Genomic DNA, 13,306 nt, shown 5'->3' with positions numbered 1-13,306 from the left:
GAATGCTGTGCAGTAGCATGGGTGACAACAAACATGTTGTTGTCATTAGAAAGTTGTAAGGCCATGCTAACAGTTAATACAAGTGTTGCAGTTAACAGTGTGTTAGCTGTTGGGAGCTAAGAGCCTGCAGAAGATAATTTAAGGTTGGGGAGGAATGCCTTACTTAACACTGAATCAGGAAAATCTAAAAACTTGACTGTAATCCCAACTTGTGCAGGTAACAAACAGTGCTGGAAATGCAAATGTTGAAGCAAAGCTAGCTGGAGATCTGGTGCCCCTCTGTGGAGAAGGTTGTGTATGTATCAGGGTGGAAGAGAAACTTAACTGGGTGACAGATATCGTACTGTGTGCGGAAGAGGCGCGACAGCGTGAGCTGGCTGAAGACCACTACAGGCATCGTCTGGTGGTAAGAGCCCTGTTAGGCGTCGGGTGGAAGAGGCTGCGGAGAGAATGGGAATACTGACTGGTAGCGTGCCATTGATACTAACAGTGGTGTGGGGGATGCTCTGTTTTCTGCCATGGTGAATTTGCATTGGGTGTCAGGTTTCTGAATTCCAACTCTTCTGGAATCTGCCAGTTGAATTCAAATGGGGAACCTGGGCTGCTCTCCAAAACAGTTATTCTTCCAGTGGGGAAACTGGTGAGGCAGCAGTTTAATCTTGGTGGTATTTGGCTACCGTACTCCCTGGCCATTTCACCATGAGATTGCATTTTCTCCTTGATTTTTCCCTGATACTTTTTTCGTTCCCCTCACCTCTACCCCAAATGTTTCTGTCTGCTGAAACTGTTTTGCTACAAGAATTATTTTTTTCCCCTCTGGATACATGCTTATTTCCAGGAGTCCGAAGATAGCTTATTGCATATGCAGGTAGCTGGGGAAGTGTCCTTTTTTTTTTTTTTTTTTTTTTAAAGAAAGGAAAAAAATCCTTGAAGGCAGTCTAACAGGGGAGTGGAAGCCAGCCTCCAGCTTTCTTGGAACTGAACTATTTTCAAATGTGGATCTGTAACAATCATCAAAAGAATGGCAATAAACCTGTTGGGATCTTAGGTGGAAACATCAGTGACTGTAAGAGCACTTGAAGGCAGGATGCTCTTTGCCATGCTCATCCCTGAACGAAGGTGCTGTGGGGCTGCAGCCAAAAGCCCTCGTGCAGAGGAGACTTGACGGGGAAGTGGATCTCCTCTGTTTCTCATAAGGAGCAAGTTATGAGTCTTGACCTGAAAGAGGGGATAGATTGGGAAAGGACTTGGGTAGTGGTGTTGATGGCTGAATAAGGACTTAGATGTCTTGCAATAAAACCCTGGGAAAGTGGAAGGGAATTTTAGTTCAGCTGGAGGGGGACAGTTGGTGAGAGGAAATGGATACATGGCTTTGATGACACGTTCATAAATCTTGGCCGTTGCAAGGAGTAGCATCAAATGTAGATTGTCTGTAAGGAGCAGCCAGTTCTAAATTTACCAGTGCTTGCAGATTTGGATTGTGTGTACGTTGTGTGCACTTCTTCCTGTTACAGAAACTTGGGTTTAAGGGTCTTTGGCAGAATGTCATGAACACTCGTCGTCAGCAGATGAGAAAAAATCTGTCATACCATCAGCATCACGTTACAGTGAGTTGGACTCTCTTTTTGTTCTTGTGTTAGTTTTTCTTGAGCTGTCCTATTGGCTGCCACTTTCACCTACAAAACACCTTTTTGCTAAACCGATGGCTTTGTTCCTAAACACTAACAGCCACAGAAAATCTCCTGTGGAAGTTAACTGGCAGTCTGAGGTACGTGATTTTGGTTTTCTGTTTTCCCGTGTTTATGGTGATCACCAGAATAGCAGGTTATGAAACAACCTTGGTGTATGAAGCAGTGCAGGGGACCACCCTTGCAGCATGCTGTTTCAGCAAGGCATGTAACAATTTCTTTCTCTGCATTCTTCTCCTCTCTTGATATGTATGTTTTTTCATGACTGCTGTTTTGTTTCAGGTGCTGCAGAAGTTCTGGAACCGTTGGAAGTCCCGTTTGGAAGAGAAAGAGGAAGAACAGCAGCAGGCCTTAACATCAGTGGCTCATGCCCGTTATCGGTACACAGAAATATTAATATAAATTTGTACAAATGTGGGATTTGTGGGCCTCTTAAAAATCTGGTGAGACCTTTGGGGGCATGACTGTGCTGGTGCCAACTGCTCTTCTATTTTCTATGCGTAATGGACAATTTACGTCTGCTTCTCTGTGAAGGGTGAGAGGGAGATCAGTTAAGCCTAGCCCCGAGCCTTGTTTAGCCTTAAGAGCTGGGTGTTTTACTGGTAAGAGCAGTTGGTTGCAGCACAGGCACGGACAGATCTCAGAACACTTGCTGCTGCTTTACTCTGGGGAGGAACAGAGGGAGTTTATGGCTCGTGTGTGCTACCTCTGCTGTTAGAGGTGCTCTAAGAGTGAACGCAGGGCTTTTTGTAGAAACTATATTTATTTAATCCTAGGAATAAGTCAATATTAACAAAGCAGCCAGAAGGCTTTTAAATTTGACCCATGGAGTTTGGTGGGAGTGTATGTTTTGACGAATTTGAAAGGTTATAGTTCATTCTTACACTTTTCTGTGTATTTGTTCTTAATGCTGCTTTCAGTTGGTGCCAGAAATTGCAGGGCATGGTAATACTTTAACCTTTGTTGCCTTAGAACTTTCTTGATTTTGGGGTGAGGCATAGCAGGAGAGTCTTTAACCTTTGTTGCCTTAGAACTTTTTGATTTTGGGGTGAGGCTTAGCAGGAGAGTGAGACCTCCACAAGAGAGGTGTGTGCCACTCCGTACAGCATGCCGTGCTCCGCAGTGCCCAGGCCCTGGGAGTTGGAAGCTGAACCGATTTGGTTGAAACTGAAACCCCTTCAGCCGCAGTATTATGGTGCTGCTCTCAAACAACGAAACCTGGTGAGAGGCCACCGTGTAAGTGCAGTGAGCCACACAGAGTTGCCTGGTGTAAATGAGATGCAGGGTTGTAAGGGAAGGAAGGGAAGCTTCACTCAGCCGTGCAAGCCAACGTGTGGTGTTCTTCTGCTTAGCACAGTCTGCATTCAAAAAGACGTTTAATCTTACTACAGCTCAGAGAAGTACCTTGTGGCCTACACACTGTCTTACACTCAATAACATCTCTATCTCATTTCTTTTAATCCTCCCAGCAGAGTTTGCTCTAAGTATTAAAATCTGAAAAAGAGAGTCTGGTACTACAAGTGACTGACACACTTGGTATGGAGTTAGAGTGGATTCTCGGTTTATTTTTAGTGCATGATTATTGCACAGATCTCTCTAATTGCCTGATGTCTTGCAACCAGAATCACTTTGGTTTTGCTCAGAGGTTACTGAAGACGTACGACTGTGGTTACGTAGCTCGCAGTCAGTTGCAGTAAGTGCAGTTGGGTTCCATTTGAACCGAACAAGATGTGCCTGTAGGCTTTGATTTTTGTCTCCATTGTGGAACTTAAGAAAAGAAGCTGGACTCAAAATGATAATACTGTTTGTTTCACAACTGCAGTTCTGCTGGAATAAATCAGTTTCTACTGCTGGAGCTATTCTCAGTTAACAGTGTGAAGTCGAGTGAAATCACTGGGATCTTTCTTCATTCCTGTTTTCTGTTAAGGTAAACGGATGCTTTGGGTTCTCATCACCTCTCAACATTCAGCCATGAGGTTTTGTCTCAGGGTAGTGATATATCTTACTATTTACTTTTTACTGGCATGTTACTGGGGCGCAGACATGCACAGGAGTTACAAGAGTGTGTACTTGTTCATTGAGGAAATCAGAGAGGAGGAATGTTGATCAGGAGAAAAAAAAGTGAGTTTGCCTTTTCTGAGATGCCTTAAAGGCCTTGCCTGGGCTTGTGTTCTTAACCATGGATTCCGTGCTGACGCTTCAGGCAGGGTTACGCTCGATGATGCTGTTAAAACCCATTTCCCATTTTCTGTATTAGAAGGCTAACAACAAAGAGTTTGCTTCCTTGGAAAAGGATATGTTTGAAGTAAGCTCTTACAATGAGCCTCCTCCTGGGACACTTTTTCCTGTGTACATTGTGAGAAAATGTTTTTTAACATGAACTCTTCTAGTAGACTTGGGACCTTGCACCTTTCATTGGCAGAGGACGCTCACACCCCGTGCTCTGGAGTCATACCTTTCTGTCATCAGAGGCCTAGCTTCACAGTTGAAAAACAAGCTGCAGAAAGTCTAGTTTGCCTTGGAAAAGGCAAAAGAATCTCTCCTTTTTGGGAGATTCACAAATAGGTTTGGAGGGCGGGCTGGGTAACAGGGGCAGCTGCATTTCTGCAAAGAGTTGAGAGTGAGAGTGCAGGTGGGGTGCAGTATCCTACCCTCTGGAGACAGGGCGAGAGAAAAGGTTCAAAGGCTGAGGAGGTTTAGGTTTAGTGAAGATGAGTTGCAGCTGCTGTGGTGTAATTTCTGCCCCTCTCACCAGGGAAGGGATGAACAGGTGATTCAAAAGCTGTTGTTGGTGCTGTGCCATACCTTGATTCCATGGGCCAGGAATGTTTTTGTGTGGCATCTTTTCTCTTTAGAGAGTGTACAGACGAAACCCTATTCCATGAACACAAACAAACTAGAAGCGTGTTTCTTGTTCAGAGGTCTGGGGCTGCTTCCCAAGCAGACCTAAGCAAAACTTTCGTGGCAGCTTGCCAGAAGGCAGCTTCGCTGTTGGTCTGTGCGGCACGTGCGTACCGTCTCCCAAGTCAGTGCCCCAGCTGCCGTGCGAGGCGCTAAGACCCAGGACATAGCCCAGAAGAGCCGTCAGTTGAGGTGTGTGACTCTCTGCAGGCCAGAGACTCTTGCTGGCACCTACCAGCGCCCTCCAGGAAGAGTGACTTACTCATGTTGTTTACCAGCCTGTAAACTTGTAATGAGCTACGTACCAAAAATTACCTGGTAACAAGCCAAAATATCTTTCAGGCCTCTTTAGACTCGAGAAGAGCTGGAACTTGCTGACAACCTGATTAGTACTCCCACATGAATGAGCTGTGGAAATGACTGATGGACTTTGAACAGGGTGCTGTTTCCACCAGGCTGTAGCTCAGGCTTGTGGACTAGGATGCTCGTTCCGCGAGAGATGTACAGCATTCACTCACTAATAGATATTAATGCCATTTTTGGGATAATTACTTTGGTGCATCCCTGGGGAGGAGGTAGACTAGCGAGTAAGTTTTATCTTCATCTAGAGAGTAAGAAGCTTTGATAATGAGGGCAGCTAACCTTACCTTGTTCATAAAAAAGGCTTTGGTAGAATCCCTCCAGTGCTGACATCAGACCACGCTGCTCTCTATTATTTGTTGTTGTAGCTTGTTTTCCAAGTCATATTGTAGTGTGTGTTTGTTGTGGTTTGGTGTTTGGGTGTTGTGTTGTTTAGAAAAAAAAAAAAAAGAGTAGGATTTTCAAAGTGTTTCCAAGGGAGGAGGGAATGGACTGTATTCACAGGGGAGAAGAAATAAAAGGTGGTTATATGGGTTTTTCCTGCGTGTGTGTGTTTGTAAATAAAGTCAGTCATTTGATCAGAAGTCAGAACAATCTTTTGAATGATCTGATTGAAAGCAGGCAGTTCTAATAACTTCAGAACATTAATTGATCTTGACTTGTGTTCTGGGCAAGAATAAGAGGACAGACTAATCGCCTGGTTTTTAACCCAGAGAATAATGAAGACACAACGCTGCCTGATTTCCAAGGAAGGCAGGCATGATTTGAACCATCGTGTAACTGTTTAAGTTGCAGAGGGATTGGTCTTCCGACATTCGTGACGTGTCTTTTCTGAAGGAGTTCTGCGCTGACGTTCTCCCTTTTTGCTTGCAGGAGGGTGTTGGCGAGACGGGTCTTCGACACGTGGCTGCTGAAGGCGTGCAAGCAGCGAGAATGCCGAATGGGAGAGAAGAGGGTAAATGGAACTCTGCTACCTGGCCTTGCTTAGGAAGTAGAGGGGGTGGTTTCCTAGTCACTGTGAACATCGGCTAGCACGAGACGTACTTGAGTGTTGTGAATTCCCTTCTCCCTGGTGGGGGATCAAGTCAGGGGAAACAGGTTACAACCAATTATATTTTTAAGTTAGCTGTTTATTAAGAAGAGAATCAAGCTGTTACTGTCAGAGGATAACTATTCATACAGTTCCTTCACCTGTTCCCTCACCCAGTAAATACGCGTGTGCTCTCTCTCGCACTGCTTCACAGTTACCTGGTTGAAACAATAATAGTCACAGAGTGCCAACCCCAGCCTACTTTAGAAGTGTGGGGTTGTACTGGTAAACTACTTGTTTCTTGGTAGGTGTCCACAAAGTGCCTTTGAGGGTCCTTCATCTCCTAATATATCCATCCTGTAGTCATCATATACAGCAGCCACCGCTGCCTCTATGTGGTCTCAGTTACACAACTCGTAGCTGATGGGAGCTTGTGTGGCGGCCTTGTGCAGACAGGGCTGACTCCTGGTGTTCTGAGGTTATCAGTTCTTGCAAATTCAACAGGACTACTTTCTGGAGCTTATCGGTTCTTGGGAGCCTTTCGCGTGCTACTTAGCTCGTGTTTTCCTCTTTGGCCTGCTGTTTTCTGATAACAGTTTCTCAACCACATGCATAGAGGTACCTGTAGCACATGTTCACATGAAGTTACAGCAAAGGGACATTGATGACGTGTCCATTGCTGCTCAGTGTGAAAAGAGGAAAAGGCACTGGACAGTTCTGTGCCTGTCACCTTTAAGGACTTGTCTTCTGTTGTCTGTAACTGGACCATGTCATGAATTCACTGCCACTTTCTTTCCGTTGTAGGCTGTGCTTCATTTTGAAAGGCAGCTACTGCGTTATTTCTGGTGCTTCTGGCGTAGGAGAACAGCTGCATGCTTGGAGGAGCAAGAGGGCTTGGTTCGTGCCAGAGGTCACTACAGTAACCTGCTGCTGCTGAAGGCTTTCTGTCTGTGGAAGCAAAATACTCAGGAGAGAAAAACAGAGTAAGAAGGTTTTTTACAAGGGAGATTTATTTGGATTGGTCCTGTGGTGGCCTACTTGTACCAGACAGCATTTAATTCACAATGGTTCTGACTCCTTCTTTGTGCTTTAGCATCCCCTAGTTGGTCTTTCAGTAAACGAGTTGCTGCAAACAGCAAGTGTGGACTCGTGTCTGTGCTAGAGGGGCTCAATATCGTGAATTGCATTGTAGAAGAAATAATTATTTTTCTTACAGGCGGCTCAAGGAGATGCAAGCCTTAACATTGCACTATTCAAAGCGTCTGCAGCAGTCTTGGAGCAAGTGGAGGGAGGTGAGAGAGTTAACAGATGGGAAGAGCTTTTTGTTATGTTCAGATTGCATGAACCCATATGGGCAGAAATGAAATTGTTTATATTAAACACTAGACATTCCTAAGTTCTCCTGCCTTTCCAGGGGGATAAAACCAGTTCAGTGTGGGAGGAACGGGAATTGTGTAGGGAGAAGAGGGAGTTCTTTGACTTCTTGTTCACTTGTGTAGATACAGCGAGAATGGGACTGTACTTTCGGAGGTTTGTCTGGGAATGTAAGCAATTAGTGTGATGAAGTTGTCCCTAGCTAGTACTGTGCACGTCCTCCTCAAGCCTTTGGTTGGAGGTTTGCAGCAAACCCGTGGTGTATGGCCTGCCATTGTGCACAGGTCGGAGCAGGCCCCGTCAGACGCACTTTTATGCTGGGCCTTTTCCTTACCCCGATGTAACGTACCGAACGTGCCTCGCAGCGTGTCTGGAGAATCTGTGAGGTGTTTCGGAGTAGATGCTAGTCGGTTGGTCCAGAACTGTTAACTACAGTGAACTGCATCTGACTTCAAAAAGACTTCTAAAAAGGGCAGAGAAACAAAAGCCTCAACTAGGCCTTCTGGAGGAATAGCAGAGTGCAGCACCAGTTTGAGTGAGAACCTATTGTAGCAAGATAACGGATTGATGTTTCCCCAGAGAGCGGGAATGGCCCTTTTCCCTCTGCCTTTGCCTGTTTTCCATCCATCACCTGTACATATATTTGTTTTCTTTTTGTTTTCTTTCTTTACCCCCTCCCTCCTTACAGTATGTGGGACACCAGCGCGAGAAATGGAGGAAGTTGGTGCAAGCAGACATGCACTATCAGCACGTGCTACTTGGCAGGACCGTGGCAGCCTGGAAGGTAGGAGGGAATGTCCTTTTCTTTGGGAGACTGGTCTTTGGGTGCCTAAGTGTTTCAGCGAGAACTGAAGAGCTGCCACTCTGTTTCACTGTAGGTGCTTACACACCAAGTGTGCACGGTAGAACGGAGGCTGTTGAGGATAGGGTGGTACAAAGCTCTAGCATTGCTTTTTGGAGCAAAAGAACTAATGTAATCTTGTGGCTTTGGTGAAGGGTATACAATAGCTAGCATTAACGAGTGGGTAATGGCTGTTCATCTCAGAAAAACAGCACTCGGTTTCAGTGGCTGTAACCTCGTTCTTTTCCCTGCACTCTGCTGCTGTTACTACTCTCCCGAGCTGCTGTTAAGAGTTTCCAGGTGTCTTCTCTCCTCAGATGTCGGCAGTTGAGGGAAATTTTACCTCTTGCTGCTCTTCTTGCAGAGTTACCAACATAACATAGAGGGCATTCTCTACAAAGTAGCTGAAAAGGAGGAACAGCACACTAGACTGCTGCTGCGGTAAGCCTGCGTGTCCTTGTGGGGCATGAGAGAGAAGTGACTGCACTGTGGTCAAATCACCCTTTTTTCTCTAACTGCCATCATGGTAAATTTTGGTATTCAGTGCTGGGAGTGGACTCTGCTGTGCATTGCTATTTCTGTGCAGGTCATCTGCCTAAAAGGAGTCAACCTCTTCCTCGATCGCCATCTGTTTTGCTTTAACTTTCTTTCATCTGGACGAGGCTTGGAGCAGTCTGGTCTAGTGGAAGGTGTCCCTGCCCATGGCAGGGGGTTTGGAACTGGATAGTCCTTAAGGTCCCTTCCAACCCAAACCATTCCGTGATTCTATGATCTGTGTCTAATCCCATGAGGGACACCGGACAGCAAACGGTATCATTCCCTGCAGTGCATGGATTCGGACTGCTCTGCTATTAAAGCAGCCTGGAAGATGTAGAGGCTCTCTTGCATTATAGTGAGGAGAGCGATTAAAGATAATAGCACCTTGTAATTGCTTGTCGTTGCTTTAGTTTTAACTTGGTCGTTTGTAGTGCCATACACCCCGAGTCACTTGCAGAGCCTGGTTGACTTGGGTTAAGACGCAGGGCACAGGGGTGCGTGCTGGTCTTCAGCGGGCACCTGAAGGGGTAGTAGTTGATTGGCAAGACTGAGTGCATAGAGGCAGCTGGTTTTTGTTCCCCTGTGAGTGGGAAATGGAAAAGTGAGAATAATTCTTAATTTTTCATTTGTTTTTGATGCTTTTGTAATATATTTTACCTTCAGACAGCTGCTGTGTACATGGAGAGAAAACACCCTCGCTCGTGTACGTGAGGCAACTGCTCGGGCAGATGAGCACTACAGGAGAGCAATCCTGTCAAAGGTAGGTGTGTGCAGACACCAAGGTCTGAGTACAGATGCTGGGTCAGGTAATACAATTAGAAGGACCAAAACCATCATCTGAGAGCCACTACTAAGGCAGGTCTAAAAAGTGGGAGTCCCATTCTTTTTACACACATGTCTAAACCATTGTCTCTGCGTGAGCTCGTGCTTTTCTTCCTTTCTTTCTCCCTGTTTCCTAGAAGGAAGAGAAAAGCAGCAGCATGATACAGCATAGTAGTATTACGGGGCAGGGAGGGGATGGGTGGAGGGACAGAAGAATGCCCTGAAAAATGTGGGGGGACCCTCTGAAATACAGCTGTATTTGATTTGTAGGAAATTTGCACTGTCTTGCTGAGCCTTTTGTGAAAAATGAGATGGAAATGGGTGTGTGGAATACATGGCTTCCCCTTCCAAAGAACACTGCAGTGTCAGCCTGTGTCCTGTCTCTTGTTTGCACTGTGTCTTTAGGTGTTGCTGCAGTGGAGATACACCACCTCCCTACGAGTGTTCTACTCTCAGCAGAAGGTGACAGCTGTGGTGGAGGCCAGAAAACATTTGGATATAGGTGAGCCGACGGAGGAATTAAACTCTCAAAAGAGCTGTCTGTGCACGATCCTTAGGAAGACATGGCTAAGTAGGGCAGTCTTCTGTGTCACCTGCACAGATGAAATGACCAGCTGGTCTGTTAAGCCTAGAGAGGACGTCCCCATAGAATGGGGAATGACTTGGGACTCCAGTGATCTCTTTGAAGATCACTCCAGTGATCTCTTTGCTTGTGTGACTTTAGCTTCTCTGTTGGTTTCTTGCCTGTATAAAGGATAGTAACACTTCTTTCCTCAAAGGAATTTTTCCATTACTAATTTTGAGTAGCTCAGACATCTCTGTTTTGAGGGCAGTACAAGTGACCTTATCAATTACTGCTGCAGTCTTTCTCTAGCAATTAGTTCAGAAAGGCCCTCAAAGTCTGCTAGTACTTCCATGGTACCAGCCACATTCTTGGCGTGAGGACTCTGAAGCACAAAGAGGGCAAATGGTTTTCTGAAGTTGGTAAAGAACGTGAGTGGCAGCAGGGAAGACTCACTGCCCGCTACCTGAAGTCTTTCACGATCCTTCCTAGTGCCGGGTGCTGTCGGTGCGGAGCATCATCAACGTTAAGTATTGCTAAAACAGCCTGGAAGAGCCGCTGATCACTTGATATTTGAAGATTAATCGTCTGCTTTTGGTGCTTTAGTTAATTTATCTTCTCCCAACAGTGCGTTTACAGACCCTGTTCTGTCACTGGAAGGAATTAACTAGGGAGTCTCTGATGCTGGCAGCTCAGCAGCGCAGGGCAGTACAGCACCACCAGCAGCACCTACTCCACAAGTACCTGGAGAAATGGAAGGAATACCATCAGCGGTGCCTTGGGAAGATGGTGAGATGGATCAGCAGCCTCCCCAGCCAGTGAGCCGGGGTGGGAAGTTGAGGGTGTGGGGGAGCAGGCCATGTTGCCTGGTGAAGGGAATGGTAGTCTTGGCAGGGGAGGAGCAGGAAGGAACGTGCCTCTGTCTTGCCTGAAGAAGCTTTGGTAGAATGAATAGACTTCACAAGATACACGAGCTGGGCTTGCCTGTGTGGGATCATTACTGTTAATGAAATCCTTGCTGCTCATAGGTATCTGCAAATGGGTTTACATGGTAGGACTGAGATGTCGAGGGTGGCCTCAACTGAACAAAAGGAAGGTGATAAAGGCTGTTTGGTACCTGTTTTGCTCTAGCAGCATTTGGCTCAGATAAGTGGGCTTTGTCTGCAAGTGACTCACTGTTCTGGTTGCCTTACAGCAACTGCAGAGGCAGGGAGATCAGCTAATGACCCACAGACTTTGCTCCACTTCCTTCTCTTGCTGGAAGACACGGGTAAGGAATTGTCACCTAGGTAGATATGTAGCTCTTTCCTGATCCTTATCCCTTCTTCTCCTTCGTATTTCATTTACACGAGGACCAAACCAAATTTGATTTAAATGTTTTCTGGATTTTTGGTTCCACTTGTGCAAGAGACACCTTGCCACATACGGGGTGAACGGAGGAGTTAATGTGTATGGCTCCACCAGCATTTCCTCTTTGGATGGTGCTCCGTCTGGCCAGCGTTTCTGGTGCGGGACATGTAAACTCCTAACCTGGTTGCTGTGCAATTTTTTCCCGATAGCTGTTGCAGCAGCGCTGGGAAAAGCGGAAGAGAGTGCAGGCACTGTGGCACTGGTCCCTTTCACTGCAGAGGAAGGTAAGGGTGTGGGGCAGTCAGGGGCAGGCAAGTGGGTTTGCAGGTCACGTGCAGGTTTGACTGCAGTTGGCTGGGTGCACACTTAGTAGCTTGTTTCCTTTTATCTTTGGTGTCCTGGATGTTATTTTAGCATGCTGGAAAACTGTCCCTAAATCTTCTTATCTGATTAAAAAAATTTCATGTGTGTTTCCCTGCCCTTAAATCCCTGTCCCTTTGCCCTTGTGGTAGTGTCCTGCTGGTGCTGCAGCTCTGCTTGCTGCTCTCCAGTGGAAGGGGAAGTGTCCCGTCTGCAGGGGGAGTCCTTGGCCCGCGGCCTGCCTCAGGGACACTGTTGTTCACGTTGTAGGTGTTCGATGCTTGGCTCAGGTTTGCCAAGGAGCAACAGCAGAGGAGAGAGGACACTGAAAAAGCCCCAGGAGTGTACCCCGCTACTCCCCTGAGAGAAGGTGTAACCGGGGTCTGCACCGCTGGCATGAAACCGTTGCAGGGACAGCTCCAAGCCCAGCGCCAGCTGAAGGTGAAAGGGGATGCTCTGTGTGTGTGTGTATCTTGGAGCCCTACGCCTCGGGTCGCGTTTGGATCTGACATACACTTTTGCCTGTGGTTCAAAGCAAGACACCCCGTCCTTTCGTTCAGCTGAGACTAGAGCACTTCACACTGGTGGTGTTCATTTGGAACTTTTCTTAACGAAGCGATTAAAAACATGGCCAGTTCCTACCACAGGCAGTATTGTGGATGAAACCTTTGCGTGTGGCTAGGGTCTGGTCGCTAATTCTGTGTAGAATGAGGCATTAGAGGCGGTGTCTAAGCTTTAGCACCACTCAGACCTTCAGATGTCGGCTGTGTCACTTCTGCCTTCGAGTATCAGCTCGGCCCTGCGTGTGGAAAGGAAGAGCAGGGGGTGCCTGTACTGATTGCTCTTTTTCTGCTCCTGGGCAGCTTTCCCAGCTCTTCTCTGGCTTTTGGCGATGCTAGCAGTTCCATTTGCTAATGTGCAGCCTGCCTCATTGTAGAAGTACCCAGTTAATTCTCTTTACCCAACCGTTAGCGCAGTGGAGCTGCTAATTCAGCTTAGAGACCTGGAATGGCCGCGAGGTCACCAGCAGTCCCTGCTCCTCTCTGCAGTGGTATTCTCCTGGGGGGTGTGGGGTTGCTTCCTACTGTTGGCCATCAAATGCTCTGCTGTTCCTTGTGTTGGCAGGCAGCCTACAGCCTTCACCAGTTAGTGTATCGTTGTGCCATGCGGTGGAAACAGAAGGCTCTCTCCAAGACATTAAATAAGCCTTGTTCTTTTCTGCCACCTCTGAAGAAGCAAGTGACGTTTAAAATGCCTGACATTGGCCCTGAGACAAGAGGACGTTCAGCAGAGGAAGAGCCGTGGCTTTCAAAATGCAGTCACCTGCCATTTCACCTTGATGGGGACTCCGTTCTCAGCGATCTGTGCGTGTGTCGCTGGCCTACTCGTGGTTCTGCATGTACATCTGTCTGTCTCCACGTTTATGTCGTCTGTCTGTCTGTGCTGGTCATTTGTCTGGTGACAACACTGTCCCCTCATGA

At 46.8% G+C, this 13,306-nt stretch overlaps 1 protein-coding gene across 1 annotated transcript in view; it reads left to right on the top strand.

The window, feature by feature from the left end:
- The window catches only part of SFI1 (Sfi1 homolog, spindle assembly associated (yeast)), a gene marked incomplete at its 3' end in the record, with an annotated part of 27,263 nt that overhangs the window by 10,401 nt on the left and 3,556 nt on the right, over window positions 1-13,306 (top strand). The window contains exons 10-24 of the mRNA XM_010155993.1: window positions 336-406; window positions 1,515-1,607; window positions 1,971-2,068; window positions 5,823-5,904; window positions 6,784-6,962; window positions 7,196-7,271; window positions 8,042-8,137; window positions 8,559-8,635; window positions 9,395-9,491; window positions 9,959-10,055; window positions 10,744-10,904; window positions 11,311-11,385; window positions 11,675-11,749; window positions 12,096-12,266; window positions 12,951-13,189. Coding sequence (XP_010154295.1) covers window positions 336-406; window positions 1,515-1,607; window positions 1,971-2,068; window positions 5,823-5,904; window positions 6,784-6,962; window positions 7,196-7,271; window positions 8,042-8,137; window positions 8,559-8,635; window positions 9,395-9,491; window positions 9,959-10,055; window positions 10,744-10,904; window positions 11,311-11,385; window positions 11,675-11,749; window positions 12,096-12,266; window positions 12,951-13,189 — 1,687 coding nt within the window. The remainder of the gene's footprint in view (window positions 1-335; window positions 407-1,514; window positions 1,608-1,970; window positions 2,069-5,822; window positions 5,905-6,783; window positions 6,963-7,195; window positions 7,272-8,041; window positions 8,138-8,558; window positions 8,636-9,394; window positions 9,492-9,958; window positions 10,056-10,743; window positions 10,905-11,310; window positions 11,386-11,674; window positions 11,750-12,095; window positions 12,267-12,950; window positions 13,190-13,306) is intronic.

This window comes from Eurypyga helias, unplaced genomic scaffold, assembly GCF_000690775.1.
Source record: "Eurypyga helias isolate BGI_N326 unplaced genomic scaffold, ASM69077v1 scaffold45837, whole genome shotgun sequence".
Taxonomy (NCBI): domain Eukaryota; kingdom Metazoa; phylum Chordata; class Aves; order Eurypygiformes; family Eurypygidae; genus Eurypyga; species Eurypyga helias.
This window is presented reverse-complemented; position numbering and strand designations above follow the sequence as displayed.